At 53.3% G+C, this 26,093-nt stretch overlaps 1 protein-coding gene across 8 annotated transcripts in view; it reads left to right on the forward strand.

Moving 5' to 3' along the window:
* The window catches only part of SMARCA4 (SWI/SNF related, matrix associated, actin dependent regulator of chromatin, subfamily a, member 4), an 87,259-nt gene that overhangs the window by 40,999 nt on the left and 20,167 nt on the right, over window positions 1-26,093 (forward strand). For 6 of the 8 annotated variants that reach the window (XM_057311527.1, XM_057311529.1, XM_057311526.1 and 3 more), the window contains 16 exons: window positions 528-649; window positions 2,107-2,257; window positions 2,986-3,149; window positions 7,924-7,990; window positions 9,038-9,148; window positions 10,965-11,207; window positions 12,723-12,836; window positions 13,510-13,617; window positions 14,657-14,743; window positions 15,509-15,555; window positions 16,991-17,157; window positions 19,646-19,809; window positions 21,800-22,027; window positions 22,279-22,377; window positions 22,635-22,712; window positions 23,375-23,593. In XM_057311527.1, the coding sequence (XP_057167510.1) occupies window positions 528-649; window positions 2,107-2,257; window positions 2,986-3,149; window positions 7,924-7,990; window positions 9,038-9,148; window positions 10,965-11,207; window positions 12,723-12,836; window positions 13,510-13,617; window positions 14,657-14,743; window positions 15,509-15,555; window positions 16,991-17,157; window positions 19,646-19,809; window positions 21,800-22,027; window positions 22,279-22,377; window positions 22,635-22,712; window positions 23,375-23,593 (2,169 nt within the window). The remainder of the gene's footprint in view (window positions 1-527; window positions 650-2,106; window positions 2,258-2,985; window positions 3,150-7,923; window positions 7,991-9,037; window positions 9,149-10,964; window positions 11,208-12,722; window positions 12,837-13,509; window positions 13,618-14,656; window positions 14,744-15,508; window positions 15,556-16,990; window positions 17,158-19,645; window positions 19,810-21,799; window positions 22,028-22,278; window positions 22,378-22,634; window positions 22,713-23,374; window positions 23,594-26,093) is intronic. The other 2 variants (XM_044377995.3, XM_044377996.3) reach the window with 1 other exon arrangement.

The following is a 26,093-nucleotide window of genomic DNA, read 5'->3' on the forward strand; positions in this document are numbered from 1 at the left end:
CCTTTAGTGAAGAACAACACTTAAATCTAATTTCAGGTTGATAGAAAACCTCGCAGTAAACTAGGATGGCTTTTCCCACCAGTGTTATTTGACATAATGTGGATGTTTTAGCCTTGTTGATAAAGCCAGAAGTAAATCAATAGCAAGAAATACTGAAAATTGGCTATAAAATGTTTAATACTTAGAAAATCTAAGAGAATCAAATGAAAAATTGCTTTGAGTTGGTTGGGCAAGGAATAAGCGTGGTAGTATGTATTTTGTGATGGAGGGAGGCACGGTGCATGAGGCATCTACTATCAGTAAAAAGAAGACAATACCCTGAGATAGCTTTAAAAAGAAGTGTCTGTGCTCTGTGCTTGGAAGACTAAAAAATCATAAACTGAGTAAGAGAAGAGGCATGACACATTCCTGGGATAGTAAGAGGGCACGAAAACCGCACTTGATTCCAGAAGTGTGTTCTCCCCTTTGGAGCCCTGTGCCTGTCCCTGTGGGGTCGCCCGAGGTCACACAGGCTTGTGTTTTGGTAGGAGGAGGAGGAGGAGCAGCCGCAGCCAGCACAGCCTCCCAACCTGCCCGTTGAGGAAAAGAAGAAGATTCCAGATCCAGACAGCGATGATGTCTCCGAGGTGGACGCCCGGCACATCATTGAGTAAGGCATTTCTCCACGGCCTCCTGCTCTGCCAGCTTCCTTCTGGGTGGCACCAGCAGGACTGTTAGGATCCCAGCCTCCCTGTGGATGGCACGCACCCCTGTCCAGCCAGCAGACATTCTGGGACTGCAGACAGACCAAATCGGTTTACTTCAGATTTCACTGATTTTCGTAGGCATTGAATATTCCCTCCATTCACATGGTTCATCTTGTGCTTGAGAGATAGTTGGGTGTACAACAAAAGCCGCCTCATTCTTGTTCCCTGGGCTCCCGACCCCAGTCCCTCCCTGGAAGGAACTATTTCCAGCATCTTCAGAGATATTTCATGCCTCAACAAGCAAAACGTATATATATTTTTCTTTTTTACTTGTACACGTGTATCCAGCACACTTTTCTGCCCCTGGCTTTTTTCACTGAAAATTCTCTCTCAGAGGTGATGCTGTCTCCACGCAGAGTGTTGCCTCCTTGGCATTGTGTGTTACGCTGGCCTGTGTGAGCCTGTCCCTAGTGGCGGGCATTCACATTATTTCTCATCTTTTGCTCTTGTAATCACAAGTACAGCTAACATACTAATTTCATCATTGCTTATGGTATGAAGTTAATGGATACTCTTGAAAAAAAATAGAGGACTGAGAGTTGTACACACTATAGATACGAAAGCAACCCTAGAGCAAGCATGCTGTTCTTGGAAATCATCAGAGAAATGGGGAGAACCCCACTAAACTCACCGAAAGATGCTTAAGAAGATAGAAAGACTCCACAGCACAGCATAAAACAATATGACACAGGAGTTGGATCACCTGTATCTGTCACATTAATAAAACATAGTTTAGTTTTTTAAATTTTTTAAAATTTATTTATTTATTAGGGAGAGCGAGAACGAGAACAAAAGCACAAGCAGGGAAGGAGAGAAGCAGACTCCCCACTGAGCAGGGAGCCTGATGCGGGGCTCAGTCCCAGGACCCTGGGATCATGACCCGAGCCAAAGGCAGATGCCTACCTGACTGAGCCACCCAGACGGCCCCAAAACATCGATAGTTTAAAGTCACTTTTAAAAATTCCAAATTGGATCATGAAACAGCCGCAATGTAAATGATTCTGGTTTTTTTTGTGTGAGGCTGTGCTGTGTGCATTTTCCCTTTAGGCCCATGAGTGCCCAGTAGGAACGGTGGGCTATAGGACCAGCCTCTGGCGGAAAGAAGCACCCTTCTTATGATGTGGCAGTGACCTGATTCCTTTTGTGGCAGGGCGGGGTCAGGACCCACGCGTCCAGTCGTGGGCCCCCTTGGATTAGTATTTGCGGCCTGGCTCACCCACAGACTTTCTGGCTACACTTGGGCTTAGTTTATGGCTCAGGTCATTGGCAGAAAGGGCTGCTTGTCAGAGGCTTGCGTCAGAAGCACATTGTCACAGATAGGAATTGGCGTCCTTACACGGTGCTTCCATATGACCCCCAGGAACGCCAAGCAAGACGTGGATGACGAGTACGGCGTGTCCCAGGCCCTTGCTCGGGGCCTGCAATCCTATTACGCCGTGGCCCATGCTGTCACTGAGAGAGTGGATAAGCAGTCGGCGCTTATGGTGAATGGTGTCCTCAAACAGTACCAGGTAAGGTTGGAGGGGACGCATGCACACAGCAGTCTCGAGGTTCCCCGGTGGTGGGTGGCTGCTGAAACCATATTCCAATCTTTCTTTTGGGACACACGCTCTTCCCCTCTGAACCTCTGTCTCCCCATGTGGGAAGCAGCGGCCTGACCTGTTAGCTTCGCCTCCAGGAGGGGAGGATCTCCTGGTTGCTTAATGCATGCCAGGCTGGATGGGAGGCCGCTACCCACTTGCTTCTCAACTACCCTATTTAGTAGGTGCTTCCATCTCTGCATTTGATGGGGGTGGGGGACAAGGAGGAACAGGGAAGTGCAGCGATTCCTCAAAATCACACAACTCAGGAGTGGCCAAGCCAGGATGGGGCCCAGCCTGGGTGCACAGGTGCTCAGCACGTGGTCCCTGGAGCCCTGCCGTGTGTGGCAGTTAAATGTCAGCAGCCCTGCTTCCCGGTGGCCCTTCCGGTAGAAACTCAGCTGTTTGAAAGTATACCAGAAAAAGAGATTTTATAGACCTATCACCAGCACAGCAGCCCTCAGGAGGGATTGCTGAGGACGAGGCCAAGAAACCAAGGAGTGGACTGATAGAAAGCAAAATACTTAAACTCCTGGTGGCCACAGGTGGTTCGTGGCTGGGCTGACCTCGTGCCTGGCTGTGCTGAGTCTCTGCAGTGCAGGGAATGCTCTCGTACGGACTTGGGCTTCAGTCCTGACCGCTCGCCTCTCTCCTTGCAGATCAAAGGCTTGGAGTGGCTGGTGTCCCTGTACAACAACAACCTGAATGGCATCCTGGCTGACGAGATGGGCCTGGGGAAAACCATCCAGACCATCGCTCTCATCACGTACCTCATGGAGCACAAGCGGATCAACGGACCCTTTCTCATCATAGTACCTCTCTCGTAAGTGCTCTCACCCCTAGGTGGGTCTGGATTGTACAGCAGGGAGGCCCTGCTGCTCGGGTTCACCTCATTAGCTCTTTAAAGACACCATCTCCAAATACAGTCCCATTCTGAGGGGGCTTGGGGGGACACAACTCAGCCCCCGGTATCCTGCCTCTGGTTTCAAGGGGCAGGATAGGAGAAGGGTGGGTGAGGGAGTGCCCACCCATCATCCCTGTTGGGGCAGCTCTCACAAGATGACCTTGAGGTCCCCTTCATGTCCCCTAACCAGCAGATTCTACACAAGGTGTCGCAGGAGCCAGACAAGCTCCCGCTAGCAGAGTGGAGCTGAGCTGTTTGAGGAAATGTCCATAACTGTTTCTCCCTGGGGCACTGAGCCCTCCGGTCCACGTCCCAGCCTGGCCCTGGCAACCCCAACGCTTAGTGTGATAGGATCTGGGTCCTCCTACCGAGTCCTGAAGAGGCTCTCACTCACCACCTCGTGGCACTCCTGGCCACCTCCTTCCGGCAGGCAGCCCTCTTCTTAGCTCAGCACTGCCACAATATGGTTCACCCGCCCCAGAGTTTTTCTAGAAGTTCTAGGGCTGGCTCTCATGGACCCAGCTCGGGTTTCATGTTGTGCATGAAACCAATCACAGGCCTGGGGTATGGTCTATCCTGGTGTATCTGTAGTCTACACTTGGCCTAGCCCTGGATGGGAACCCACCACCACCACCTTTGGCCAGCACTCAGCATTGACCACTTCATCTTCAAATCAGCTGTCCAGGGGGAGAACAGGAAGCTGAGTGCTCATACCCTGATCCCACAGGAAATAAGATGGCCTCCTGCTTTTAAGACGGCCAGGCCACCAGAGGCCATACAGCCATGCTGGAGGGTCCCAGAACTCTCCCGGAGTTTACTTGGAGAAGTTTATTTCTTCCTTCTGCCTTCCCTCCTTCATGGTCCTGTAAACTTGGCTGCCCTGCTAGGAACAGATCCGCATGAAGAGAGAACTGTTCGCACAGTGCAACAGAAGGTCCCAGCCTGAGGACAGATGGCCTTGCCGCCTCCTCCCTCGTAGTCAGACCCAGCTTCTCAGCTTTGTGCTGCACTTGCCCATGCGCTGTCTTCTGGCCCACCAGTGACTGGAGTAACCCCTTTTTAGCTCCTGCGCCCCTCTGCTTGAGTGTGATGTTTGACTTCATCTCCCCCAGAATAGTTCATTCCAGCATGCTGTCCTACAGCGTAGGGGTTTTGTTTGTAACTTTTCTTTTTGAAATTATTTCACTTACAAACAATTACAAAAATAGAATAAAGATTTCCCATGTTCCTTTTTTTTAGCTTCCCAAATCTTTCCTAACTCCCAGACAGTTATAAAGACAACTGGTCTCCTTTAGGTGATGCGTGCCAGTTTCCCCACATAATCTTAGGAGTTTTCCTTTGTAATTCGTAAGTTCCTGATGGCGAGGCACTTAGAGACCGCGGTAAGGTCCCATTTCTCATCATACTCTCCCAAGAGATTTCCACATCCATCAGATGAGTCTGGCTTGGGACCCCTTCCCCTGTGGGAAGGGCCGATGGTGGCTTTCTTTCCATCGCTCCTCCTGAATGTGTGGGAGATCCACTCTAAGGAAGAACTGTGCCTTTTCCATGTATTAATTTATTTATGTAACTCTATCTGAAAGTGGCAGAATGGACACATTCATTATTTTGTTACTTAAGTTGTTCCAGATTTGGTCTGGGCAGACCCTTCAGGTTGGTTTCCCATTTCCTGGTTCCACGTCCTGGTCATTGTATTGTGTTTGCTTTAGAATAGTTTTAGCTTTACCGAAAAGTTGCAGAGATACTCTCGAGGGCTCTGTGTGCCCTCCCCCAATTCCCCTGTTGATAACATCTCATATGACTGGTACATTTGTCACAACCCAGGAACCAGCGGGCACATCACTGTTAACTAACCTCCAGACTTGATTCAGCATTCACTACTTTTCTCCTGACATCCCATTGCCTTTCCAGGATCCCATACTGCTGTTCCAGGATCCCACACTGCATTCAGTCTTCCTGTAGCCTTCGCCCTCTGTGGTCTGCGAGCGCTCCTTGCTTTCCATGTTTTTGTTGATCTTGGCATTTTTAAGGAGGACAAGTCAGGTGTTTCGTAGGATGTCCCTCAGTCTGTGTTTGTCTGGTAATTTTCTCCTGCTTGGACAGGATGGTGGGCGTGGGGGCCAAAGAGCACAGGGCTGAAGGGCCCCTGTCATGACATCATTTCGGGGGCCGTTACTGTCAGTGTGCTTTGTCCCTTGTGATATTGACCTTGATCACATGGTTGAGTTCCTGCTCATCAGGTGTCTGCCCTGTGAAGTTAGTCTTTCTTCCCCTTCCATATACTGTATTCTGGAACAGTCCCTAAGCTCAGCGCCCATGTAATTAGGGCAATTAAGCTCTACCTCCTTGAGGGGCAAATAGCTCTATAAATTCTTTGGAATTCTTCTGGGCAGAAGATATATTTCTTCTCCCCATTTGTTAATGTATTTAATCATTTATATCAGCGTAGACTCATGGGTACTTATTTTATACTTTGGTCTGTACACCAATACTAGTGTATCTTGTTCTCGAATCATCCCAGCGTTAGCCATGGGGAGCTTTTAGTTGACTGCTCTGTCCCTTTGACATGGCCCCATTGTTGTGGGGTTTTGAGACACCTAGTTGTATTTCGACACCCAAAGATGCCCCCGCTTCACTTTTACATTTGCTATCTGAGGCCTAGAATCAGCCATTTCTCTAAGAAGCTCTGGTCTCTGTTCTTAGAGAACTGTATTAGAAACCAAGAGCTGGGTGCTAGGGGTGCCCCTCGCTTCTGAAGCGTCCTTACTGGCAGGCCCTGTCAGCGGACAGCACTAGGAAATAATTGTATGTGTTTAATGTGATTTGTGTCTAGTCATGGCCAACAGCTGTGTTTCAGAACCACAGAGCTCCTTCTAGCTCTTCCTTCTTATTTTTTCATTCACAGTGTACGTGAATGGCTGCGTATACGTGTACGGCACTTTCCAAATAGTTAATCCATGTGAAACCACTTTGCCAATTAGAGTACAGTGTTTGGATTCAGTTCTTTTTGTCTCTTGGCACAGTTTCCAATCAAAATACCTTTTTCCAAGATGATGTAAGTCAGCTTCCGTGTGTTTATCTTCAGGCTTTTTACACCCATGTCCCACCCAGACAAGGGTCTGGTCCATCAGATGACATCTCCTCCCGGCCAGAAGAGCTCGTTTTGCCCAAGGGAGCAGTTTTAGACGTCAAGCATCCAGCTGTCCCATTCATCTGTTGAGACGAACAGCTGTTCACCATGAGTTTGCTTGTCCTGCCTCCCACTAGACTCTGTATCCCAGCCTGGCTTCTCAGTCTCCCCTGCCCCCGACTCTCTTGGCTCTTCTCCCCTCCTACTACAGATGTTGCCCACGCCTCATGTTTTGGCCCTCGGCTTCTTTCTTGGTGCCCTGTCTGCCTTTGCTCCATACAATAGAGTCCGGACTTCAGTGACTATACCAGGGCAATCTTGCTGACCCTCAATAATGCCTCATCTGAGGCAGGCCCAGTGGCTCCAAGATGCTAGGGTCCAAGCTTCTAGAGTTTTCTGCTCATTTGCCCTTAATGTATGATTTCTGCCTTAATGTTCTTACCTCATGGTTGCAGGATGGCTGCACTGCCTCCATCATTTCATCTGGGTTCCCAGGTTGGTGGACAGGGCAAAGAAGAGCTGGTTCTCCCCTCTCTCCATGCTCCTTTGAGAGCTTTCCCCCACTTTCACCCCAGCAACTTGAGCTTCATCTCATTGGCTCTAACTGCGTCCAGCTGGTTGGCTTGGCTGCTGAGGAGCCTGGGAGCTAGGGGCTTAAGGTGAAGACAGCATCACCCTCAGTGGGTCTTCTTGCAGCAGGGAGCTGGGTGAGCCACAAGCAGTCTCTGCCACTCGGCCTTTGAGTCCTGTCTTTATAAACTACCCAGACTAGGCTTTTTGAGTAAGATCCCTGTCTTAGCGAAAACAGAGTATTCCAGTATTTCTTAGGGAACTCACCCCTTGGGAACTTGGACTTGTCATCACCCTCACCTGAGGCTGCGTCTCTTGTCCCAGGTGAATTATTTCTCCTCATCTACCTTCCACCCGCCCCCACGCCTGCTCCCTGCCCATTTCTCTGTCCCTGCTCTTCCTGGCCTTGCTCGTCCCACGGAGGAGCAGATGAGAGTCTACTCTCCTGCTCTGCACCCAGTCCTCCAGCCCTCCGCCCGAGGCCAGCACGCCTTCACCATCTCCATTGTCTCTTACCAGGCCGGAGCCTGCAGTGGCTGGCCATTTTCATTTCGAGGTGGCACAGAGAGCCTACAGTGTCCCCTGATCTCCCCAGCATACCCCCAGCACGGCTCTGAGCCTAAACTGAGGCACTGTGAATCTGCGGGTTTCCTGGCAGCAGGCCTGCAGCGCATGGCGTGTTCTCAGAGGGGCCTGGGACCCCACAGCAGTGACAGGACTGGTCTCTCAGGTTCAGCTCCTGGATCTGGCCTTCTACAGCTGCCTAGTTCCTGCCACCCTAGCAGTAGCTGCCCCTGTACCTGCCGCCACATCTCTGTGTGTCCCTGGTCCTCTCACCTGGGCATGACCCCCTCCTTCCCCCAGACGGTCGGTTACTTGGCCAGCTCTGAGCGTCACAGCCACATCGGCCTCGTGCCTCAGTGGACATCGGCATAGACAGGAGCTATTGATGAACGAATAAGAACCTGACTATCCCTTCCTTGTTTCCATCAGCACGCTGTCAAACTGGGCATATGAATTTGACAAGTGGGCCCCCTCTGTGGTGAAGGTGTCCTACAAGGTAGGTCACAGCCTGAAGGGATGGACGTGCGTGAGGTCAGAGTAGGAGTGGGGCGTACAGATGAGCGAAGAGGGAAGTCCACTTGCATGAGTGGTGTGACGTATATGTGCACGTTTTCCTGTGTTGTACTCGTGGGATCATGCTGTTGATGCAGGGTTTGGGTCATTTATTTATTTCCGAGTAATGCTGCTTTTGTAAATGATGCCATGGACTCAGTTCGTGGAATCTGGTGCCATCAGTGCTTTCACTGGAAGATTTCATTATTGTCACCTGAGCTTTGGTTAAAACCCATTCATGTAGGATGCCTTAACGAGTATGCCTGTGATCTACGGGACATGGGACTTGTGGGCCATATCTAGATCGATTTACCCCATGAGGTAGAAACTAATTGTGCCTGTTATCTTAGTGGGGAAACTGAGGCAGAGTGGGCAGCCGTCATGCAGCCAGGTTGTGTGTCCCTGTGCTGTGAGGCTCTCTGCCACATGATGGGGAGGAGGGGGTCCTGACACCGGGAATAGTGTGTGCAGGGAGAACTTGGTACCTTTAAGGAGCTGAGAATAGTTCTGCCGGCAAGAGCTTATGGGACTCAGTGAAGTTCAGTCAGCCTGGAATATGAGCCTGGAGAAAGCACCAGGTTTATACCCTGGGGCCCTGGTCACATGGGTCAGGAGTTTGGAACTGGGGAGGGATGGGGCAGGTTTGCTAACTGGGGAGAAGCTGGAGCTACATCAGGGAGTGGTCAGCTGGGCCACACTCACATGGGAAGCCTTGAGGCAGCGGCCCTGGTTTCCGGCTAGGAGGCCTGAGAGGAGCCCTGGGATGAGGAGGGAGCTGACTGGCCACAGAGACCAGGGCAGGTATAGGGCAGACAGCAAGCTTCCCAGAGGCCCCTGGCTGCCCATGGCCCGCATGCCTTTCTCCTCTGCCTGCAGTTGCCACTCTGCATGTCAGGGTTGGAGGACAGGCCCAGCAGCCTTGCCTAGCGCCTTTCCACAGCAGCCACCGTGGCCCTAGGGCTGAGCCGTGCATGCGTTCTCTCCCTCACAGGGTTCTCCAGCAGCCAGACGTGCTTTCGTCCCCCAGCTCCGAAGTGGCAAGTTCAACGTCTTGCTGACGACTTACGAGTACATCATTAAGGATAAGCACATCCTTGCGAAGGTAGCATGTCCTTGTGTAAAACACACCAAACCCCCGTGGTCACGTGGTGTCAGTGAACACATGATCCAGGGTTATCCTGTGTATGTCACGCAGACCAGCTCCTCAGAGCTTCTGCCCAAAGAGCTTCATCACATTCGGTGTCCCCCGACCTGCCAGCCCTACCTTTGTTGTGCCTGCCAGGGTTATGGTGAGGCCAGTCTTGTCTCTGCCTGACTCTCATGGCCTCGACCCTCCTTCCCTGCTAGCTGTACCACCCCCACCACAGCCCTCAGGACACCATCCCGCAAAGCAGGTATGATTTCAGCATTCAGGGCTGAGACTTTGAGGCCCTTTGTATTGGCCTTGGGCTGCTAGGCTGGCACGCATTTGGTGGGGCTTGTACAGGCCTAGGAGCCTCTCAGCAGGCATAGTTGTGAAGTCTGACCATCAGTAAATCACTGAGACCATGCCTTGACCCAGATTTAAAATAAGCCTGGTTCCTTGCCTGCAAAAAGGCCATTTTCCCAGTTTGAAGGCTAAAGGTGATGCCTCTGTTCTGACCACTACCCATCCAGTAGAGAGAAGGTCGAGCAGTGGTTTTTTGACCCAGGGCTGGATGTGTTCACAAGTCACCTCTAGGGGCTCGGTTATTGTAATGACTTGGGGTGCTTCCTGTCCATCTCCCAGCTTACACATAAGGGAACAGAGGCCCAGGGAGCTGGGGTCTAGTGAGCAGGCTCTTCCCCTCGGGCTTGTGGTGCAGATATACCCGTCTCACTTAGGGCAAAGCCTGGCCCATCCCAAGCCCAAGAACTAGGCTCTGAAAATCCTTATCTGACAGCGTCATTAATGAATGTCAAGGCCAAGCAACGGAGACTCGTCATGGGAGATGGCCGCCTTGCCCTTGCCCTGGTCAGCTCTGCCTTTTCACTCTGGGCGCCTGACACGCACCGCCTCACTCAGGCCTCACTGTGCCCCCAGGCGGTGGAAGCTGAGGCAGAGAGCAGTTCTGAGGCTCATCATGGGGTTCTGCAGACTTAAAGCACGATTCAGACCTGGGGCTCCCGCCTGCAGACTCTCACCTACCATGAGGATCCACGTCTAGCCGGTGTCTGTCAGTCGCGTAGCCACCGGCAGGCTCTGGGCACGGCCCCAGCCCTTCAGGGCTCACTGTCCGAACTTACCTATGCCACTCCTATTTTTAGAGGCACAGCCTGATGCTTGGAAAATGTACCCATTTCTGAGCCACATTCCCTGTAGACCCCCTACGCAGGGCCCTCTCTAATCAGTGAGGGGGGCATTTTTTGGAGGATTTTTCTGTGCTATGTTTTTTTTTTAAGATTTTATTTATTTATTTGACAGAGATAGAGACAGCCAGCGAGAGAGGGAACACAAGCAGGGGGAGTGGGAGAGGAAGAAGCAGGCTCATAGCGGAGGAGCCTGATGTGGGGCTCAATCCCAGAACGCCAGGATCACGCCCTGAGCCGAAGGCAGACGCTTAACCGCTGTGCCACCCAGGCGCCCCTTTCTGTGCTATGTTTAAACATACATAATTTGGGGGGAACCAGAGTACTGTTGTGCAGCTTGTTCACCCAACAGTAGATTAGGGGCATGTCTCCGGTGTGCCTGTCTGCACCCCACGCTTCATAGAGGCGCTGTTGTGTGACTGTCACCTGGTGAGACGGTCCCTTTTGTCCGGGGACCTCGTCATGCTCAAGTTCTTCACCCGAATATGCTGGTCCATCTGGAGACTTGCCTAGTGGTAGGGAGAGTCTAGCTCAAGTGGGGGCAGCCCCGCTGCTGCCCCTCCCCTGACTGCTTGCTCTTGGGCCCACAGATCCGTTGGAAGTACATGATCGTTGATGAAGGCCACCGAATGAAGAACCACCATTGCAAGCTGACACAGGTCCTCAACACTCACTACGTGGCCCCCCGCCGCCTGCTGCTGACGGGCACACCGCTGCAGAACAAGCTCCCCGAGCTCTGGGCGCTCCTCAACTTCCTGCTGCCCACCATCTTCAAGAGCTGCAGCACCTTCGAGCAGTGGTTCAACGCGCCCTTCGCCATGACCGGAGAAAAGGTCTGTGCGCGTGGCTGGCTGCGTGCCGGCGGTAGGGCAGAGAGGGGAGCCATGGTTGTGGGCCATCCGTAGAGGTACTGTTCCCGAATGGAAAGTGCCAGGCTCCGCTGGCTTCTCTCTGGTGTACGCTGAGGGCCTGGGGCTGAAGGCTTCACTGAGCAAGCTGCCTTTGCACCGAGACTGACGGGCAGAAATCAAGAGAGTGAACTCTGGGGAGTCTCTTGGGGCTTCCCTGACCCGGTGCCTCAGGTCCAGGGAGGGCAAGGAATCTGGCCCTGTGGCAGCTGTGCGGCTGGCAGGGCACAGCTGGAGCTCCTCAGGGTCCTGTCGGTCCCTATAGAGAGTTCAGATTTCACCCTAAGGGCAGCAGGAGGCTCAGCCAGTTTCAAAGGAGCAACGTGGTCAGAGTCTATGTATTTTGTTTTTAAAGAGTGCTGTGACCAGTGGCTCTTGATGTCTGTATGGCCGTGGGTGGTGTCGCCAGCCTACAAACCAGACTACGGCACTGCCGTCGGGGGCCAGGTCTTTATCTGCCGGATGAAGTCCCCAAGCTGGCTCCCATTGTGAGCCTCCTGTGCTGTTGGGGTTTGGGGGTGGGGGTTGTGGGCAGGTCGTGTTTTCTGTTAAAGGAGGCTGAGTGGCTGGAACCTGTGAGTGAGAAACTGGGCACAGTTGCAGAGGCTGGGGGTTGGTGAGCGTCACTGCCTACGGTGGCTGGGCTGCCCGGAGCTGCCGCTGTGTCCGGCCCAGGCCAGCCGGGGCCATCTTACCGTCATCCGCGAGACACCCTCTCCTTGGCGCCCATGGAGACAGAAGCCCTTCTGAAGGAGAAACTGTGGTTTTTCCAAGAGTCTCCAGAGAGCAGCTCCCCAGTGTTCAGACTTCCAGGATCCTCATCCTAAGCAAATGTTCTGGTTTTGTGTATTTTCAAGTTTAGCAAAAGTTCTAAAGCTCTACTGAGAGATGATCACAGGACCCAGAGGGATAAGTTTAAGTGTGGTCTGTTTGACTCTTTAATTTTTAAAAGTTTAGCTTCTTAGCAGAGTATCAGACACCTTGGGAGAGCAGAGTTTCTTTCCCTCTGTCCCTGCCAGGCTGAAATGAGAGGATTTGGGGCTCCCAGTGACAGCCCTCCATGAGGACCACCCATTTCACACCAACGGTTTATAAACGTGGTGTTCTCCACCTTTTGTTTGAATGTGTTGGCAGGTTTCCAGACCCATGAGTTTATATTACTCTTGAGGAAACAACCAACTATCCTGTGTGGTTCTTTCCATGAGGCCTGTGGGGTGTGGTTCCCTGGAGCCTTGGTTTCTATACCCTAAGAATTCTGTGGAAGGTCCCAGGTCCCTGAAGTTGTTTAAAGAAAGACGGTGCCCCACCAAGCCCCCTAAAGCATTCGGCAGTCTGAAACCGAGGACCAGGTGACTCTGGATGACCCTGCCTACCGCTCTCTGCATCCCCCCTCCTTCCTTTGGAGATAATCTTGGTTTGCTTGTCTCACGGGGGTGCTAGGTGGACCTGAACGAGGAGGAGACGATTCTCATCATCCGTCGTCTCCACAAAGTGCTGCGGCCCTTTCTGCTCCGGCGGCTTAAGAAAGAAGTCGAAGCCCAGTTGCCTGAGAAGGTAATAGATCGTTGGGAGTGGACGAAGCCTTGGTGCGGTGTCGCACCAGGGCTTTCCCAGAGTGGGCCCAGTCCGGTGGCGCTCCAGTGGTCCAGGGTGTTTCTCTCGTGGCCCTGGTCTTGCTTCAGCTTTGTCGTGTCCATGTGACATGAGGATGGCCGTTCACACGCACTGGCTCTGTAACATGGAGGCAGGTGTGGCTTAGAGTGGGGAAGCCCCCGTCTTGTCTGTGGACCCGATGCCTGGGCGGGTCCCATCCGCCCACATCCGGCAGTGCTTAGCAGCTGTGGGCTGCTCGTGGGCCCCCTCACACCACAGGATGGCTCTGGCTTGTGGTCCCAGTCCCCCGGCTACCCTCCCAGGACACCCTCCCCTCCCCCCATCGGGCATGCAGTACTTGCCCTTTGGTTCCCAGTGGGCTGTAGAGGAGCTTTGGGAAGGTAGCCAAGTTGCCCCTTCAGGCCCAGGACATCCCCTCTACATTTTTCTGTCCCACTGCACCTACCATAGCCCGTCTCCCCTTGCTCTCTGGCCATGGGGGCTTCTTCCGAGCACACGTCCTGGGGTCCAGGATGGTGCCTCTGAGAGGCTCCGAGACCAGAGATGGGCCCAGGCTGGGTGTTAGTCTCAGGGAGTCTCCCCCTAACAGACTGGTGATGTGTGTCCCCCACAGGTGGAATATGTCATCAAGTGTGACATGTCTGCACTACAGCGAGTGCTCTACAGGCACATGCAGGCCAAGGGGGTGCTGCTCACCGACGGCTCCGAGAAGGACAAGAAGGTTAGACATGGGCCCCGCCCCTTCCCTGTCTGGACGTCCAAGGCCGTTGTGGGGGGACTCGAGCACCCTATTATCAGCAGAGCTTTCTGCCTCCTTGAGGTTTACTGTGGAGGTTAAGGCCCGATCTGGTGACCATCCTGAGGGCATCTAATGACTATAGTTAAATCATAGCTGGTGGGAACAGGTTCATCCGGTAAGGCTCACTGATCAGGGGCTAATGGCCCATCTCCAGGGAGTCCCCCAAGACCCTCCCAGTCTGTCACTATCTGGTGTCCTCTGCTTACAAAATGCTGGCCTCCTGCAGATGCATCCATCGACAGGGCGGAGCCCAGCGCGACCCCCAGCAGAGTTTTAGAATGTTCTCACCTTCCCAGCTGGGAAAGAGCTGACTCAACAGCCATGGCCACTAAGCCCCTTCACCTTGTTACTGAGGTTGAAGTGATATGGAGTGAGGACTGGGCTGCCACCTCTGGGACTGCTCTGAGGCCGCAGACCCCACCCATCCCAGCTCCCCTCATCAGGACAGAAATGTCCTTCCAGGTCCCTCGATTCTGCGCCCTGTGCCTCCCCATGTCTTCCTTCCATGTGTTCTGTGGGCCCTTTCTTCCCTGAGCGGGTGCAGCAGCGTGTTTCCTGGGTTACTTCTCGGCCCGCAGCAGGCACCCACCCCCGCGTCCTTCCTCCTCTCTGTAGCCAGAAATCTTCCTGAGTTGTCATGGCCCATCTGGCTGCAGCCCCCCCAGGGACTCCCCACAGTGTCCACAACCAAGGAAAACGTTTATCTTTCAGCCTCAGCCATTTACCGTTCTTACTTCCCTCTTGTCCTGCCAGCCCTTCCCGTGTGCTGGCCGTCTATGCTCCCCCAGAGCTGGCTTCGAGCCCTCTGTGCTTCCACAGGAGCCAGCCCCTTGCTCCCAGTTACTCTGCCACAAGCCACACCTCCCCTGAAGCGTCCCGTTCTGTAGTCCTCCTCCCACTGCACCCCCAACCCCGCCCGGGGATCAAGACCTGGTGCGGAGCCTCTCTTCTGCCTCCCCAGGGCAAAGGTGGTACCAAGACCCTGATGAACACCATCATGCAGCTGAGGAAGATCTGCAACCACCCGTACATGTTCCAGCACATCGAGGTGAGGCCAACTGCCAGGCACCGCAGGCCCTCCCTTCTCAGCTGCGGTGTCTCTCCGCGACGGCTTTTTTAAAAATACTTTTTAATATCTTAAATAGGTAATGCCTGTACAGTGTTTCATTATTGATTTTCTGTTCATAAGTGATTATTATTGTAAAGAATCCCAACAAAGTAGGGAAATACATGATAGAAACGAAAGCTCCAGTAAGTCTGCCCTCAGAGAGCCACGGAAAGCATTCCGAGATTGGGGTTATTTTTCCCACCTGATAAGATCCCACAGCCTCTGTTGCTTGGCACGCCAGCTTTTCCCACTCAGTGACATGGGGGGCCGTTCCTGGTTTGGAGCATCGAGAGCAACTTTTTTTTGTCATGAAATCTCTTGGTCAGAACTTTTTTGGGCCACAATACCATTTGAGAGTCTGGATTCTTGCTTCTGAATTGCGCATGTATGTCTGTACTTCACTGCACGTGAAGTCTTGGGATCTCTGCAAATCCCTGTTGTCCCTGTCCATCCCGCCATTCCAAGGCTGGTCTCAAATCCTTGTGCGCTCATTTCGGTGGTTAACAGCGTTCCATCGTAACTGAGTTTTCTTGGTTGGAGAAGCCCAAGGGAAGGGACATCAGCAGGATAGAGAAGCCGTGTACAGCGTCCACGTGTGGCCTCGGAGCCACTGTGGATCATTGAGGACCAGTGTGGGGGCTCTGAGGTGTGGGCCTGGGTGGCCTCTTCCTGCGCTGCGCTGACCTATCTCTCATTCTGTTGCAGGAGTCCTTCTCCGAGCACTTGGGGTTTACCGGTGGCATCGTGCAAGGGTGAGAAGCTGCCCAGCGAAGGGGGCGGGCATGTTGTCCACATGAAGGTCTTTTTCACTTCTTGACTGGCTTCATTGCTCTCGTCACATTTGTCCAATTTCAGAGGCACTATATTTGTGGCAGAAAATTTAGAAAATAGAGACAAACCCAAAAAAGGGACTAGAAATTCTCCCATTAGGGGCGCCTGGGTGGCACAGCGGTTAAGCGTCTGCCTTCGGCTCAGGGCGTGATCCCGGCGTTCTGGGATCGAGCCCCACATCAGGCTCCTCTGCTATGAGCCTGCTTCTTCCTCTCCCACTCCCCCTGCTTGTGTTCCCTCTCTCGCTGGCTGTCTCCATCTCTGTCAAATAAATAAATAAAATCTTTAAAAAAAAAAAAAAAGAAAGAAAGAAATTCTCCCATTAATCTTGAGAGGCAGACCTGGCTTCCAGGCCCCATAGTGCCACATCCGGGCTCCGTGACCCTTGACAGCCTTCTTAATTACTCTGAGTCTAAACTGTGACTGCTAAGAGAGATGGTATTCGATCTACCTTGTCAGGGGTGGTTTTTTCCAGTATGTTTTTGGGTTTTTTTTTAAAGATTTTATTTATTTATTTGAGAGAGGGTGAGCGCATGCATGAGCAGGGGGAGAAGCAGAGGGAGAAGGTTCCTGGGATCATGACCTGAGCTGAAGGCAGTTAACCAACTGAGCCACCCAGGTGCCCCTCCAGCAGTGATGATGCAACCAGGCTTCATTAAGCCCTGCTGTTGGACGTGGGCACCCCGTCTAGGTTTCCTCATTGCAAACAGCCTTGTTACAGAGCTGAGGCCACCAGCAGTTCTGTGAGCTAGTAAACGGTTTTGGAGAACAGAGGCACCAAATAAAAGATCAAAAAGTTGTTTTGCTATATATTTTTTTATACTAAATTGCCTCAGGGGGAGCTCACAGACCTGGGTTTGAGAGCATCAGCAGTCATGTCACGCTGTCTCCCCAGCCTCAGTCTGCACAGCTGTAAGCCGGGGGTGGTTGACTAGAGGGAATGAGAGAAGCCGCAGTGGTCCTTAACCCTGTGTGGGGCGCGGAGTGGGCACGCCAGCGTGAGCCTTTGGTCCTGGAGGTTCTCTCATGGACTAGGGAAGAGGCCTCGCTTCCTGTTTGCCGATAGCATCTCTTCTCATTCTTAAACGTATCTGAGTTGGATGACAATCGTGCGCTCACCCTTGACCAAGAATGGCCCGAGTGTATTTTAGCTGGCTTGAAAATGGCTTTGCTGAAACTTCTTAGAGGTCAGCGGGTCTGTCTAGGAAGCCACTTCTGTGCTCTTGGCCCCCGTGATGAGCAGCTTGCGCAGGCGCCCAGGTCAGCCTGGCGATGGGAGGTGCGCTTCCTCCTCGCTCTCCTTCTACAGAGCGCCGTCGCTAACGTTGTGTTCTTCCTCCACTCCCTGCTCACCAGGCTGGACCTGTACCGAGCCTCGGGGAAGTTTGAGCTTCTCGATAGGATTCTTCCCAAACTCCGTGCCACCAACCACAAAGTGCTGCTGTTCTGTCAGATGACCTCCCTCATGACGATCATGGAAGATTATTTTGCGTATCGTGGCTTTAAATACCTCAGGCTTGATGGTGAGTGTGACCAAGAGAGGTGTTTGTGGCGGGACTTGTTATCCACAACTGCCAAAGCTTCTAGCTGGTGTACCCTCCTTCCCGAGGCAGGGCAAGACCCAGAGACTGGGTTTAGCGTCAGGAGTGAGTGTAGCACGTTCAGTGACACACAGGTTTGCAGGACTGGGAGGGAGGGCTCTGCAAGTATTGTGGCTGGATCAGAGCCTGTGGCCTAGGAGAGTGGCCCACCTGGATCTGACACCGTGTCTCCTAAACACGAGGCTTACGGTCTTTGTACTGCAACTTGGGGTCCGGTGGTTGTGGTCCTCTTTTGGTGGGAAGTGGCAGAAGTCCACCTCCTGTGGACATCAGAAAAAAGTATACTGAGCCCCAGGTGTTAGCTTGCTTCAGGTGCAGCTGGATCCAGGTGTCTAGATGATATTGCTGGGGCTTTTCTCAAGCTCTTGGTCCCACTGTCTTCCATCTTAGCTTTATTCTCAGGTATCCTGTTCAGGCTCCCCTTATATTTTTTCAGTGTCCCCGACAGAGGGTGCAGCCCATCTTTTCCCCCCACAGGTCCAAGGACTGGCTCTCATTAGGTTGCTGTAAGCTACATGTCCTTCTCTCCACTGCCAGATGGTTGTAGAGCTGTCACTGGTCAGGCCTGGAGCTGGAATCAGGCTCATCCGTGCCCAGACCATGTGTACTGAGGGTAGTGTGTGAGGGAGAGAGGGAGCTGGTGATGCAGGATGACAGCAGGTTCTCCTGGGAACAGTGCTTAGCTTCGACCCCCGTACTCTTCTGGGAAGCTGTGTTTTTCTGCCTCGATCCCAGCACATGGGAGCCCCAGGGAGGAGGGTGCTGAGTGAGATGGTGACAGCATGCTGGGCATGTGTTCTGACCCATGTTGACTGGCCGGGGAGGCCCTAGAGGAAGTCCCTGCTCTGTGTCCAACTGTGAGAGTGAACAGACTCACCGGAAGAGTGAGCTTGAGAGCTGCTGGCTTGAACACGGTTAAGTCGGTAGATTTTTTCCCACGGCTTCTCAGCGCTTTGATCGCAGCTCATTGCCAGGTGCATTTCCCTGGCAGGATGCCCCAAACCTCTGCACCTTCATTTGTCTTTTGCTGTGCAGCTGGTGGAACTGTGGTTTCACAGCCTACAGACCTGTGGTTGCTGGGCTCATCGCCTGTCGGTCTCTGGCCTCCCCACCCTCACCCACAGCATGCCCTTTGTGCCCATCTTGCCTTCTGTCAGCCTGGTCTTGGAGTTCCGTCCAGGGTAACCTTTACAAGCACAAATGACAGTGTGTATCTCCCTGTGTCCCTGCCTCCTTCTGGGGCCTCCTTCCCACGCCTTGGAGACTGAAAACTGCACCCCTGCCAGTGGTATGGCCAGGCCTCTCCAGTTGTCTCGCCCGTCCTTCAGGGGCCAGGCCTTGTGCGCACTGGTCCTTGTCTGTGTCACCATGCCAATCCTCAGGAGAGGCTCTAGGTGGAGAGCGTATTCCCACCTGCCCCAGCAGCTGTTCATTTGCCCCGTTTCTTTCTTGTCCTCCATGGTGAGGAGAGGACTTTTGTCCGCTCAGCCACAGCTACACAGTACCCACTTGGTCACAGCCCAGCTCTGGCAAAGTACAGACAAAAGGTAGGGGCTCAGCAACATGTTGTGAGATGGAACCTTCCACTATCAGAGCGGTGAGAGTGAGGGTGTGGGCTGGGCATGGGACAGCAGACACTTCAGCATGAGCTGCTCCTTCCCTGCTCTAGGCCTCAGCCCTTCCTCAGGAAGGGGCAGCTGGGGGCATGCCTGGAGCCCAGGCTCCTGTGGGCATTGGGCCTCCGTATTATTCATCATGGTGGTTGGGCAAGTGGCTGGAAGCGTTTAATTTTTTTTTTTTTTTTTTTTTAGATTTTTTATTATTTTGACAGAGCACGAGCACAAGCAGGGGGAGCAGGGGAGGGGGAAGCAGGCTGTCCACTGAGCAGGGAGCCTGATGCAGGGCTCGATCCCAGGAGCCCAGGATCACGACCTGAGCCGAAGGCAGATGTTTAACCTACTGAGCCCCGCAGGCGCCCCTAATTTTCATTTCATCACCAAAAATGAGTCCTGATTTGCCAAAGGCACCTTTGCTCTGAGCTGGCAGCAACCCAAGGAGCTTACGTGCCTCTCTAGTGCTTGCAGGGCTGAAGATCGTGTCCTGAATGGTCACAGGAGAGTCCCTGTGACTCCAGGAAGAGTCAGTGGCCTGTTGGCAGTCCTTTTCATCTCCTGGGGTGGGAGGCATGGCATTGGCTCATGTTCGCCGTAAACCTGAATTGGTTGTTCGTCGCAGCCCAGGCATGCATATGGGGTGACTGCAGAGTTGGCCCGGGAAGCTTCTGTGGCGCGTGTGCTGGCACTGTCCCTGCTCTCTGGAGCAGGCCTTCCTCTGTGTCTCTTCACCGTCGCCCTCCACCCCGCCATGCATGGTCCCCCCCTGCTGACAGCCTTCTCCCCGCGCCCCGCAGGAACGACGAAAGCGGAGGACCGGGGCATGCTGCTGAAAACCTTCAATGAGCCCGGCTCCGAGTACTTCATCTTCCTGCTCAGCACCCGCGCCGGGGGGCTCGGGCTAAACCTCCAGTCGGCTGACACTGTGATCATCTTCGACAGTGACTGGAACCCCCACCAGGTAAGGCTGGCTGGCCCCCTGGCCGGGGGGGTGGGGGGGGGCGGCACTTGAGGCTCCCCGGAGACCCTCTCCCATCTCAAGGGCCCAGTGGCACCCACAGCTTCTGAGGCTTTTGTAGAGAAGCCTCTAGAGTATTCATTTTCCTTTATTTCTTAAAACACTGGTTTTTGTTTCGATTATGAAAAAAATGTACTCCGTTCCTATTTAAAAAAAATAATTCCTGGTTTTATGTAAATATGTTAAGTGGAAAATGCCCTAATCTTACCAGCTGTCAGTGATTGTCACTTTTTTCGTGATCCAAGCCCTCCAGGCCGTGTGCCACGCGAGCTCTCGCACACTTGGGCGTGTTTGTACACTGCTGCTCTTACCTTGTATCCGTGTGCCCTATCCAGGTCTCTATGCCAGTAGCTTCACAGAAGTGGTATTTGATAGATGACGGCAATTTTTAAGTGAGTTTTTAGCTTCTTGATGTTTCATTATAAAAGTAAGAACCTTTTTAAATGCAAATATCAATGACTCAAAAGAACATAGAGAGTCCATTTTTCCCCCTCCCACCAATCCTGCTCTTTCTAAGCACACGCCAGTGTGTACCTGTATGCACACACAGGAACAGCATGGTCTAGCACACGTTCTTCCCTCCGGCAGCTGGTGTGTTTCTCCCCTCGGGGCAAGCCCACAGGGACTTCACACAGCCATTTCCTCAGCTGCCAGGTGTCCGGGCACATGGTGGCCTCGAGATTCGACTCAGACTGCACTTGGCAGGCATCTGGGTTTTGTTTCTCAGCGTGACTGCTCAGGGAGCCCTCTTGTCCCTCTCTTGGAGTATTTGTACAAGGACTCACCAGTCAACCCCAAGAAGTGGGATTGCTTGGCTCATGGGCATGTCCTCTGTAGATTGTGGTCACCTCTGCCGAAGTGACCTCCAGAGGGCTACCCCAGGGTATGAGCATGTCCTTCCCCGCAGCCTGGAGGCACTAGTTATCTGTGTGTGAATTACAGCCCATCTGATGGGCAGATGCTCAGGTCAGTTACTAGTGTCCATTTCTACCATCAGCCTGGGGCGTAGTTCTCACCGAGACCTCTGTGACCAGCCAGTTTCCTGAGACGTGGTTGTGGTGTGCTGTCCCCATCGGCAGGCAGACAGTGGACAGAGGTCCCCCCGGGCCACGTTAGCCAGTGCTTGGAAGCACTGCCAGGAAGCATGCTGGCCGAACCGGGGAGCTCAGCTGTAGATACAGGGCACTCCTGGCTCTCCGCCAGGTGTGGCCTCTGCCAAGCCCATTGGGTATGAATTGCTTCTGGGTCCGGATGCAAGGTTTCTTGGGAGCCCTCCTGCTTTGGAGCTGGGGTGATGATACAGAGAGTGTTGGCAGCCACGGCTACCACTTGATCGTAGCTTACTCCGTGGCACGCTCTGGGCTGAGTATCTAATGCCATTTAGCTCTTCGCCCCTCACAATCACCAGAAGGGCCTGTGTCAACAGAGTGAGTTCTAGGGCTCATAGAGGTTGGGCCTCGGCCTGGGCCGCACAGCAGGGAAGGAGCAGGGCCCACAACCAAGCCAGGCATTGCCAAGATGCTGCCCAGCTTTGGCCCTGTCCCATAACGGTGCCCTTAACCACAGTACAGCCATACCAACCGCGGGGCCCTCCTGGGGTAGGTGAGGGGACCCGTGCAGCTGTGACATGGGCTGCTTAGGAATATAATGGCCCAGGACTTGCCCTCCCAATAGCACTATGCCCTGGAGTACCTATAGAATGCCAGTAAGATGGGAAGGGACGATCCTGGGGGATCGTCATACCGGCACAGGCTCCAGGTTGCATTCCTGGGCTCCCAGCTCAGAAGCTGCTGGTTGGGGCTGGCAGAAGGGCCCGGCAAGAGGCGGCAGTCACACAAGAATAGGAAGGCCTTTCCCGACGGCACTGCAAGGTTGATTGCCTCTTAGATCTCCACAGAGCTGGATCAGGACTGACCTGCATCTCTTCCTCTAGGACCTGCAAGCCCAGGACCGCGCCCACCGCATCGGGCAGCAGAACGAGGTGCGGGTGCTCCGTCTCTGCACGGTCAACAGCGTAGAGGAGAAGATTCTGGCCGCGGCCAAGTACAAGCTCAATGTTGACCAGAAGGTGATCCAGGCTGGCATGTTTGACCAGAAGTCCTCCAGCCACGAGAGGCGCGCCTTCCTGCAGGCCATCCTCGAGCACGAGGAGCAGGATGAGGTGAGGGCAGCGCCAGCCCCAACCCCCTCCCCAGCGTGAGTGGTGGACGCATGAGCGGCTTTCATTTTTGTTTTTTTACCTTTTTTGCACTCTTATTTTTTTTGCATCCCTTTGGAGTAAAGGGAGTGTGGGCTGAAAGGAAAGAGGATGAGTACTTGCTTTTTCTTTGAAGTGGTTTTTTTTTTCTAAACTGCTGGTGAAAGACGCCGGATTGACAGCCCTGGAGACTGAAGTCCTCTATTTATCCACAGAGCAGACACTGCAGCACGGGCAGCGGCAGTGCCAGCTTCGCCCACACTGCCCCTCCGCCAGCGGGCGTCAACCCCGACTTGGAGGAGCCACCTCTAAAGGTGAGAGGGGTAGTTCAGTCTCCATGCCCATTCAATCCTCGGCTTCTCGGCTGAGATGGCCAGCAAGGGCCCTGATCCCACGGAGCGTGCGTGTGCGTGTGCGTGTGTGCCTCTCGCTGCCGTGTGGGTCCCCATCCACCGCAGCCGGACTGGGACCGCCAGCTCATTTCCCATGGACCGCCGACGCTCGCCTCCGAGCCCGGCCGCCGCCCACCCCGGCCTCTCCGCACTCGAACTAAATGTGTGAAACCTTCTAGGAAGAAGATGAAGTGCCCGACGACGAGACGGTGAACCAGATGATTGCCCGGCACGAGGAGGAATTTGACCTGTTCATGGTAGGTACCACGGGCAGACAGGGGCGCCCCACACACCTCATGGGGTGCTCTGAGGGCTTTGCACGCCCCACCCTATCGACATGAAGTAGAACAAAACCGCTCAAATAGAACAAAACTTCTCGGTGACAGTGGTGTCTCCGGTGGGTCATGGAGCTGGGCATCTCTCGGGGGGGGCCCCACACTATCTCCTAACTGACCTATCTTTCTTCCGTGGTCCCCTAAGAGTGTTGCAGCAGTGGTGGGACACATGTGTGCATGCACGCGCGCGCGCACACACACACAACCATCCCACGTGTGACTTTCAGTCCTGCTGAATGCCTATCTTCCTGAGTGTTTTGTCCTCGAGGCTCCCTTTCAGGGGGAGTTAAGGCTGTCTCAGGCTTAGCTCTGGGTAGAAAGCACAAGTCAGCATGGAGTCAGCGTGGGCCCTTGGCCCCTCTTCTGCGACCTTCCCGTCTTTCCTGGAATTCTCTGTCCCTGAGGCAGAGCCCCTAGCGAGGGTCTGCTGTCTGAGCCAGAAACCTCAGAGCTGCTGTTGAGCTGCCTGCCAGCAGTGGCACCTGAGGCAATGAAGCCTGCCCTTGCCACATGCCCTCTGGGTGCCCCCAACTCTCCCCGTGCTCACGCCTCTCTCCCTCTGTCCCCTGCCCCGCACCCCTCAGCGCATGGACCTGGACCGCAGGCGCGAGGAGGCCCGAAACCCCAAGCGGAAACCGCGCCTGATGGAGGAGGACGAGCTCCCGTCGTGGATCATCAAGGACGATGCAGAGGTGGAGCGACTGACCTGTGAAGAGGAAGAGGAGAAGATGTTCGGCCGCGGCTCCCGCCATCGCAAAGAGGTGGACTACAGTGACTCGCTGACCGAGAAGCAGTGGCTCAAGGTACATGCTGGAGAGGGCCGGCCAGGGGCAGGGTCAGGAGAGCAGAGACTCAACTGCTGCGCCGTGGGGCTCATCCAAAACCCAAGCGGGTTCCCTTCGGCCGTTCTTGGTTTTCATTATCACAGCGACACCTCTGATACGGGGCCAGTTTGCTCCGGTCCTACTGACCTGGTGCGGGAAGTTTACATGAGGTTCGTGTAAAATACTGCCGGTCTCAGCTTGGTGTACTCTTCCGAGTGCCTGGCAGTGGGAAACAGTGATGAGTCAGGGGGGAACCTGCCCTGCCACATGGGTGGGAGTGCCAGCAGGGGGTCAGACAGCCTCACTTGGGGCACGTCAACCCCTGAGCTGGATCCCTCACCCAGGCTCCCAGGTGACACGAGCACAGTCTTCAGCAGATGGCAGCCAGGTCCCTGGCAGCAACAGGTGTAGGCGGCTGAGTCAGGGCCGTGGGCAGCTGGTGGGCCCCCTGTGCCAGCACAGGCGGCAGAACTAGGATTGTGGTGACACATCAGGCCGTTCCCATGCTTGGGACTCTGAATGCAGAGGTGGCAGCTGGAAATCCAGCCCTGAAGTTTCATAAAAATGTCCATGAAGCAACCCTTCCCAGAAGGCGGGTGGTGGCGTTCAGCTGTGCACGGCTGCTTGGCACACCCCAGAACGAACAGTGTTGTCTGCCTGGGCCTCTGATCACACTCCCTGGGGCTCCTCTTGATTGACTGCAGCCCCAGTGCTCCCCAGTCCATGAGGTCAGGCAACCCTGGCCCTGTCCTGGAAGCTCCGAACCACCCAGACTAGTGAGCTCGCCGGTTCAGTTGTGATCACGAGGGGCCACTGAAATGTGCCGGGTAACCATGTGAACCTCGGGTGGGGCAGGTGGCTTGTCCTGCTCCTCACCCATCGGCCCTGAGCTCTAGGGACAAGAAGAGAACCCTTGGTGATAGAACATAAGCCCGAATGCAGACGTGTAAAGTTCCCGTGGCTTTGCATTCTTGAGACAGGATTACGTTTTAAAAACAGTTTGCCTGTATAGTAATAATGTCTTACGCGTGTTTTGCTTTTTTTTTTTTTTTAACGTAACTTATATACCACTGAATTCACTCACTTAAGTTATACAATTCAGTAGTTTTTACCGTGTTCAGCGTTGTGCAGTGATCACCACAAATTAGCTTTAGAACATTCTCATCACCTCAGAAAGAAGCCCTGCCCTCTTCAGCTCTCTTCCTGTCCCTTTATTCCCCTTGGCTTTTGTTCTGGACATTTCATATAAATAGAGGGATGTGTCCTCCCTTTCACGACTGGCTTCTGGCAGTAGGCAAAGTATTTTCAAGGTTTATCCGTGTGGTAGCACGTGTGCTTCCTTCTCAAGGCTGAGTAGTGCTCTGTCGTACAGCTAGACCACATGTTGGTAATGTCTTTGTTCCTTGGCAGACAGTTGGCCCGTTTTCCACCTCGGGGCTCCTGTGAATAATACTGCTATGAATATCGGTGGACAAGATTTTGGCCGGATGTATGTTGTGATTTCTATCACATGAATACCTAAGCAGAATTGCTGAATCAAGTGGTCATTTTTTCGTTTAATCTTTTGACGAGCTGCCAGACTGTTTTCCACAACAGCCACACACCATTTTTACGTTCCCACCAGCAGTGTGTGACAGGTCCAGTTTCTCCATCATCTCCCCGTGTTTGTCACCTGTCCTTTTGTCTCTAGCCATTCTAGTGGCTATGCCGCAGTAACCTCGCTGTGGTTTTTAATTCGTTTTCTTGGTGGCTAACGGTGTTGGGCATCCTCTGAGGTGCTCGTCAGTCATTATTTGTGTCTCTTCTTCAAGACTCTCTTTATCGGATATGCGATTTGCAGATATTTTCTCCTGTCGTCTGGGTTGTTGTTTCACTTTTTTGATGGTGTCCTTAGAAGCGCAGGTGTTTTTAATGTTGACGAAGTCCAGCATATCTATTTTTTTCCTTTTGCTTGTGCTGCAGTATCATGTCCGAGAATCCACAGAGAAATTTAGGAGCACAAAGATTTACCCCTGTGTTTTCTTTCAAGAGTTTTTAGCTTTTACATTTGGGCCCATGATCTTTGAGCAGTTTTTGTTTAGGACGTGAGGTTAGGGTCCAGCTTCATTCTTTCACAGGCAAATGTCCAGTTTTCCCAGCCCTATATGCTGAGAAGACTTTTCCCCCACAGAGCACATGCCTTTTTGTATGTCGTACTCAGTAAGAGTTTGTGTTAATTAAAAAAAAATACATTTACCCAAAAGAGACACTCTCTTTTCTTAGTGGGGGGCCATGTACCTGGGCCCACTTTTCTGGCAGCCACTCCGGTGCCACATGTACCAAAACTCTTGAGAATGTGCTCGCTCTTGCCCTGCTGGGCTGACCTGTGTGCCTGGGCCTCGGGACCAGAGACCCTAGTGTTGCGTTCCTAGGGTCGCTGTAACAGGGACCCCAAACTAGGTGACTTAAAACCATATCAGTTTATTCTCTGAGAGTTCTG

Source organism: Ursus arctos, unplaced genomic scaffold (assembly GCF_023065955.2).
Source record: "Ursus arctos isolate Adak ecotype North America unplaced genomic scaffold, UrsArc2.0 scaffold_14, whole genome shotgun sequence".
In the NCBI taxonomy this organism is placed as follows: Eukaryota; Metazoa; Chordata; class Mammalia; order Carnivora; family Ursidae; genus Ursus; species Ursus arctos.